Here is an 8261-nt window from a genome sequence, read left to right on the forward strand (position 1 = left end):
CTCACAACTCTCCTTGCAATTTCACACGCAGTTCGGTTATTAAGGAGAGTGACAACCGCATTCTATAACCAAACTCACTTTCTGAAAAAATCAGGTCCTGACTACCCAATTTGACAGCGGTTTCGGTTAGTAGTGTGAACCAGAACGGGACTGGACAACTGGTTGTTACGTGGCGCGACACTCGTTATGTTACGTAACATTATCATCCTTAATTTGAAAGAGACGGAGGTAAGTGTTGTGGGACATTCTCAAATTTTATATTCCTCAACATTGCAGTTGCTCCTACCAGTTCTGCGGTCTCGGCCCAGATGTTGCGGTTAAAAGTATCAAGTTCCTGCGGTGGAAAAAGAGAAAGTGACGCCGCTGTCAGTGGCGGTTTATTAAGATCTTATGGATAAATTCACGCCTCTGGTTACTGGTGTTACTGGTGTCAAACAAACTGAAAATACAGGCAGTGGTAAACGTTACTATGGTTACAGACATTATTTCCATAGCCAGAGCCATCGCGAGATCGGAGGAATGGAGTGACTCCTGTTAACCGTACAGACACAGTCTAGTCATTTTACTTCAGTCTGCTCCAGTATGTACCATACATATGCGCAGTCACTCTCATTCATAAATTCGGTTGTCACTACCAAATTCTGATAGTGTGTACGTTTAGTGACATTCAGTTATAAAAGTAGCCGGCCAGACAGAGGTGAGTAGACGGCGCTTGGGGAACCCCCTGGGTGCCTCTCTGATTTGCTTTCCCCCGCTGTCCGCCGTTTTCCCCTTGAGTGAGTTATTCGTCTTCTTCACCGCAAGTTAGTTAACTTCAGTTCACTTTACCCTCATTCATTTGATAAGCGCCACCACAAGGAGTCATTAAGTAGTGACTCTGGTAATTCAAAATGGTAACAGGCTTAATGCGGGGGAATCCGTTCAGAGCGCCTGCATGTTTTAATAAAAAATATCGATATTTGGCGCCAGTGTATCGATAACGTATCGCAAGACGATATATTCCAGTATCGATATTTTGTCCCACCCACAGTGTATTCTATACAATGTGAGTTGTTGGTCTGCAGTCCAATCACGTTTGTTTAAAGGAATAGTTCACCCAAAAATGAAAATTCAGTCATTATCTACTCACCCCAATGCCAGTAGAAAATCGGAGTGAAAATAGGTAGAAATACTGTTTTAAACCAGTTACTTTGTATTTAATCGGCAATTTCAACAAGTGAGCACCCATATTAATGTTTGATGTCATAATAATAATGAAAAATGCTATAAAACGTGCCTTTTTTTTAACTACAAACACTGCATGTATTACACTGTGCAGAATACAGAACGGAGACTTAAGTGGCACTGCATTTTCATTTTTGGGTGAACTATTCCTTTAATGCAAAGTTTCACCACACATAGCCTCATACACCCCCACTGTCTACTACTGCCACACAGTTTATATAAAGATCCAAACTGAGAGAACCCAGGCTCCCATTCAGTGCCAGTCTATAATTTCAAAGTAAACAGTCTGAAGAAGAGAGACTCACACTCCAAACATGGTTCAATCATTTCAGTGATTGAAAGTAAGGCATTCAATACAATGTCATACACATTTTTTTTTTTTTTTAGTTTTTGATATTCTGAAAACTTCAGTATTTACACTGAAGAAACAACAGTTGGATTATTTATACAAAGACTCTACCACACATGGATATTGTCACACGCCAAACAATGTGAATAACTTGCAGCTAAAAAAGGATGCATGACCTGTTACAATGTGCACAACATTTGACATGAACTTGATGATGAAAGACATCTGATATACAAACAGGCTATGATAATGTTTCAAGCAAACCATTAATAGTTTATAGGTTTAGCTCAAATGTAGGATACATGGAGAGCACATGAAAAGTTTTGTAGTGTGCAGATTGGAGTTTTAGTTCTACAACATTTCTTGGAAACAAAGCCCCTCCAAAGATAATGGAGATGGAAGGAAGATACTGCACATGCTATTTCCAGCCTACAGTAAACCTCAATGAGCAGAGCCAAAGAACTACAGTTTTTCAGATTGCAGGTTAGCACTGGCAAACCTGAGTGGCAAAGAGGGAACTCTTGTCAAAATATAAATAAAAAATATATAAATGGCAATGACAGTCATCCATGACCATGGTATTCATGATCTTTCAACCCGGTCTCACGGCAGCTCGTGGAATAGTCACGAAATTTAATCTATTGATTGGTGTACATGGACAAGATTTTTCAATTTTTTTTTCGTGAAACTCAGCACAACTTTCAAATTAATGTATTTCAATTGGAAGTATCTTTTGTGCCTGCAACACATTTTTGTTTCTGTCAGTTGGGACTCAGGAAGTAGAGTGACATTGAAATAAAACAGTGGCCAGTAAGGGCGTTGTGGTCGGGGTGGTGTATACGTTTGCCTTCGATGCCGACGACTGGGGTTCGATTCCCAGCGTGTGCAAAGTACATTTCAACTGTAAGCCACGTTTAAATTTTTAACGAACGTTTTTCTTATTTAACCATGACCAAACCATTTCTCTAACCTTAACCAAGTTGTTTTAACCGTAACACAAGTGGTTTTATTTGCCAAAACTTACGTTTTCAAATTCGTGGTGGAGGAACACAATTCAGGTCGTGGTGGAGGCACGTTTTTTAGGTCGTGCTGAGTGTCACGAAAAAAATGGCAAAATCGTGTCCATGTAAATTTTCGTCACTATTTCACGAACTGCCGTGAGACCGTTTTGGATCTTTGAAAGGTCTGCAGGCTAGCTAACTAGATAGCTATAAGCTAGTATGGCTAGTTTGAATTTGGAAGGTCAGGTAGGCTAACTAGCTAACTAGATTGCATTTTTTCAGTTACTAGCAAGAGCGCTAGGCATCATAATATTAGCTACCTCCTCTCTTACCCCTTAATGCTATTCCTTATTGCTACTCTGCTACTCTTTGGGAGATTGAAGTGATAAAAAGTAGCTAAGTAAACGACATGGTGTTATTACACTCATGCATAGAAAGCGCATACGTCACTTTCCGCACAGAAATTGGTATTCATAAGAAAGAACGTGCCATGAGAGTGTGCGTCTCTCCACGCATGCTTTACTCACTGCCTCTGGATATTAGAATGGTAAACTCTCTCGGTATTTTTAAAAGGAAATTAAAGACCTATCTTTTTAATCTGGCTTTTAATTTGGAGTAATGCTACAGCCTTAGTTTTTAAGTTCTAATCATTGGTTTTTACTTTTATACCTGGTGTTTATTTTATTGTATTTTTATTTTATTTTATTGACACTTATTTATTGATTTTTTTTTAACATTTTATTGTTTTATTGTTGCAATTTTGCTATGTGAAGCACTTTGGGCTGCATGCTTGTATGAAAGGTGTTATATAAATAAAGTTGAGTTGAGTTGAGTTTACACTATGCGTAGTAGGCTACACAGACTTTTGGAGGTTTCATCTTTTCAGCTACCTTAATCACATTTATACTGAGAGTAGCCCATTCTGACACATTTTTCCTAACCAACAGAACCACATTTATACAGGTAGTAATACAAACTGATTAATGTTTTTGACCTTTAGGCTGACCTGCAATGGTTTTTGTAGGATTGGAGCCGCAACTTTGGAGATACGCATGGCTTCTATATTTTTCTGAGTTGTTAGTTGTGTATTTGAGCCATATAATCCCAAAATTTTGCTTAGGATAGTCATTTATCACCATGTCAGCTATAAAAACCATCATAGCAAATAGCAGAGAAACACAAAACGGCTTCAAATTTTGCAAAACAAACCAACAACGCTATCAAAGCTCAAACTACCTACGCGACAATTGATAAATTTATGGAAAAATAAGCGAAACTATGCCATCGTGTTCACTTACCCATAGGTGGAACAAGAACGGAGTTTAAAATGCCATGCTGCAACCGGGTCGCGAGGAGTATGGATACGCAAATATTAGCCAGAAAAAAAACGTGGTTCTTTTGCTCCGCCCATTGAGGTTTAATTCAACCAATGAGATTATTTCTGCCTCTAGATCTCTCTGCCTCTGAAGAACGTTTTGTAGAACTAAAACACCAATCAGATTTCAGTGCCTTAAGACATTAGGACATGTTTGGAGTCGAAATGGCACTGTAAATTATTTTGTCAGCGCGCATTAACTGTATCGTTGCCCATATGGACCCAATGAAATAGTTTGTGTATGTGTAGCTGCATGCTTGTGCATAAATGTGATGCTATGGCTCCCTCTCTGTCAGGTAGGGATTAAAGAAGTCTCTCAGCAGGCTCTCCACTGCCACCTTATGCTGGCTTTCCACCCGGGCGGGCTGGGGGCTTCCGGTGCCGGCGGCGGCGGCGGGGACCAGGGCCGGATCGAGACCCGGGTTGAGGGCCTTTGTCGGGTCGAAGAGGGCCGAGCGGGTCTGGGCGGTGTGGAGACCCTCGATGGCGCTGGAGAGCCAGATGAGCCTCTTGAGGCTCTGGATGGTGCGGCCGCGGTCGTGCATCAGCTGGTGTTCGGTCACCGCTCGACGACTGGGAAGAAAGGAGGAAGAGTTATTTGCCTTTTATATTACAATGCATATATTACATACACTGCCCGTCAAAAGTCAAAACACATTTTTTTATTTTTACTATTTTCTACATTTTAGAATAATAGTAAAGACATCAAAACTGTGAAATAACACAAATGGAATTATGCAGTGACTCAAAAATGTTAAACAAATCAAATCTATCTTATATTTTAGATTCTTTAAAGTAGCCGCCCTTTGCCTTGATGGAAAGGCAAAGGCTTTGGAAAGAAATTCATACATAGGATCAACTTCACTATTTATATTTGTCTGAGAAACTCATTTCAAGCATTTAAGCAGAAGCCTTTAGATCAAAATGGCTTTAAGAGAATGAAAAACATAATGCATTCAATTATGTGTCTTTTGACAGGCAGTGTACATATTTATTTGATGTGATATATATTTGCAGCAGACATATCTGCTGTTAATTCACATATTTGCTTTCTTCATATTCTCATTTGTTACATATTGCCTCATTTCTTACTCATTGTTATATATCATTGTTATACGTATATTGCATATATTGCCTGTTGCGTTATGTCGTCCCCTCACGACTCTTCAGGGAACTTTCTTCTTTTCTTTTCTTTCCTTTTTTTTCTTTCCTTTTCTTTTCAGAAGAATCTCATGCTTACTAGTTGTGTTCCAGGTAAGATATTAGTTCCCTTTTCAGCTTTTAGAACAGTTTTTTAAGAGCAGTATTAACTTTTTTTTTTTTTTACTTTTTTACTAGAAAGATTTCTTTATATGTTAATATGCCATTTCATAAGTAGCAAAATGAACATAGGCCTTAGTTTTTCACGTATGCGATCACTTATGAATGCACATGCACACATTATTATCTTTTTCCGTGTAACACTAAAATCAATATTCACAATTTACATTCTAATTTGATTTAAAAAAAAAAAGGCACACACCGAAAATTGCACACACCAAATACCCAGGTATGAAATATTCTAAAAATAGCTGACAACCTTTCATCACACTTGAAATTTCCTTTGAGTGGTGAGAATGTAAAATAAAGGACTGGTTCTGCAGTCCTTGAGGTTGAATAAATACATTAACTTTATCAAAATTCTGTTTCAAAAACGTATCATTAAATTTACATTACATTTTCAGCAGTGTCCGCTAATGCACTGTGCTTGCTGGCCCTTTTGTATAATCACATGGCTTTTGTGACACTGTCTGGCACTGTACATTAGTGTGCATTCTACTCAGCAATCAGTAATTCAGTGCCTTGGAATTAAGCCCAATTTAAGTGTTTTGCACCTAAAGTGCCTCGTACCACATCCTGACTTTCTCTCTTCAGAAATATCCATGTAATATGTGCATTGTATTAGAAAATGAACTGCCCGGCTTTTAATTTAGTGTGAGTTTTCTACAGAAAAAGCTTCACTGATACAGAGTCACACATGGTAGATAAGCTATATTATCAAGAAAAGGGTATTTAAAGAGAGAGGGAGAGAGAGAACTATAACTTCAATTTCAGTCTTTTTTTTAAAATAAATGGATTGCTCTCAATGCAAAATTTCTCATGATCAGTCACCGGGTGTGTGGATGGATTGGGTCAAGAAAAAAAAATGTTATGTGAAAATACACATGTGAATTCAAAGTGCATGTGATTTTTGGACACATGTTGCAAAAGTCATTTTTCACACATTGAACATTGTCACATGTAATGGCAGGTTGAAAAAATGTGAAAAAAAAACCTCAAACTGTCACATGTGACGTCGGAAAGCAATGTGAAAATAATTTTTGATGTGAAAACCAAACCCATCCAAAAAGCACATGTGCTTTGGATTCAGGTGTATTTCACATGTGACTTTTTTTTGTAAAGCCTTAACTGTCCTATGAAAAACATGATAGATGATAACAAAGAAGAGAACCCAAAAGAAAGAAGTAGAGTTGAACAGAAATGATTTCCACCGGCATTCATCAAGTCCACTCACCTCTCATTCTCCTGACATTGGCCAATTGTGAAGACAACGAGAACCATGACAGCAAGCCACAGCACCGGGTTATTGGGCACCAGCATTTTCTGTGACAACAGTAATAACATGTTCAAATACATTTGTCTTTCTGTTACATTGCTCCAGTGAAAAAAAGAAAGCAACAAATACTGTAAAAAAAACAAAAACCTGTTATTTTATGAGATTTCAAAGTCTGATGTGCATTTATTAAATAGCCAAATTGTCTCTGAAAACTCATAATATGGCTTTTTTTTATTATCAAAAATCTCTATCAAAAATGTAATCTTGTGGTGTTAAATTTTGAAAAATACAAGTGGAAAAAGCTGTAAATGACAAATTTACAGCACTGTGCAAAAGTCTTAGGCATATGTCAAAGAAATCCATAAAGCGAAGATGCTTTCAAAACTAATGAAATTTAAATTTACAATAAACAGCAGTCTACTGACACACTAATGCAGAAAAACAAATAAACATCTAAGACTTCTAAGAAATGTATATAAAAAATCTAGGGCGCCTAAGACTTGTGCACAGTACTGTACATCCCACGGAATAACTAATTGAACACAAATAATCCAAATTACAAACTGTTAAATTTTGTTCACAAAATGTTTTGTAAATGTCTGTAAATAGAATAGAAAAAACACAATATATCTCAAATTGAAATGAACGTAAATGAAAGAAAAAATACCCCTATCAGCTACAAAATGAAGTAATTATACTATGATCTAGTTACTAGTTTAAAGGTAATTCTGGTGAGAAGGTACTTACATCGTCCCTGAAGCTCCTCTGACTACTGGACACTTAACTGGCTTTAAGCATGACCCCGGACCTTTTATAGACCCTATGACACACTCTCACACACACACACACACACACACACACACACACACACACACACATCCTCACAGATACACCCAATTTGTTCCAACACAAGTGAGGCATTTGATATGCTAATAGCAGAAAACGCCAGCACAATAATCTTTTCCACGTTTGATTTTTTTCGAGTCTGCACAGGAGGGAAAAAATCAATCATTCTCTCGGCTATTTGCGTAAGTATAATTGCGTAGCGCTTGCTGTATTTCCATTTTACAGTGGAGGTGGTTTTACATACCTCTCAGATACTGTTTACATAATCAGGTGTTTTCAAAAGGAGGGGAGGGAGGAGGGGGGGGGGGGGGGGGATTCAATTTCCCTGGAAGGATTATTTTTTTTTTTCTTATTTTTCTGGCTTAATCCCTTCCATCCCTTTCAAAGAGATTCAAGCATCTGACAAGTAGGGATTGACTCGATCCGGAGCTCTTAGTCAGCTTGACTGTCTTTCAGGGGAGAAACTTTTCCCCAACACACACACACACACACACACACACACACACACACACACACACACACACACACGCACACTGACACACTCCTGTCTCTAGTTAAGATGCTTGTTGCCTGGAGCTGTTCTCATGGCTCTGTGACATTACAACTCCCTCCTAATGAACCCATGCAGCCACTCTTGGAGTCTCTACCCCCCCCTCCCCCCGCCCCCCCCGTTACCGCGGCGCTACCGCAGTCGCCATTGGAAACGCAGTCGTCTTGACAACACCCTCCGGGGCCCGCCGGGTTTCCCTCGCCGAGAAATGCGGGCTGGCGCTCGGAAAGCCCGTGGGCGGGCGGGAGGGATGGAGGGATGGAGGGATGGGAAAGTGATTTGGTCCATTAAAAAATGACTTATAGGGGGGTGGGGGGGGT

General features: G+C 39.0%; 1 protein-coding gene across 1 annotated transcript; it reads right to left on the reverse strand.

Annotated features, from left to right (window-relative positions):
- Positions 1–4224: 4224 nt before the first annotated feature.
- LOC139659181 (parathyroid hormone 4-like) lies at positions 4225–6589 on the reverse strand. Its single transcript, XM_071537397.1, has 2 exons — positions 6504–6589; positions 4225–4522 (listed from the first exon to the last, which is right to left on the reverse strand). The coding sequence occupies exons 1-2, from the start codon at positions 6587–6589 to the stop codon at positions 4225–4227; spliced, it is 384 nt and encodes a 127-aa protein (XP_071393498.1).
- Positions 6590–8261: the final 1672 nt, after the last annotated feature.

Source organism: Centroberyx affinis, unplaced genomic scaffold, assembly GCF_046629955.1.
Source record: "Centroberyx affinis isolate AG114_WGS23_722 - 3 ecotype Tasmania unplaced genomic scaffold, CSIRO-AGI_Caff_v1 ptg003039l_1, whole genome shotgun sequence".
Classification (NCBI taxonomy): domain Eukaryota; kingdom Metazoa; phylum Chordata; class Actinopteri; order Beryciformes; family Berycidae; genus Centroberyx; species Centroberyx affinis.

Coding starts and splice junctions, on each gene's coding strand:
- LOC139659181 (XM_071537397.1), bottom strand. CDS start 6,589: ATGCTGGTGCCCAATAACCCGGTGCTGTGGCTTGCTGTCATGGTTCTC. Junction 4,523..6,503: donor CAATGTCAGGAGAATGAGAG/GTGAGTGGACTT, acceptor CTTTCTTCCCAG/TCGTCGAGCGGTGACCGAAC.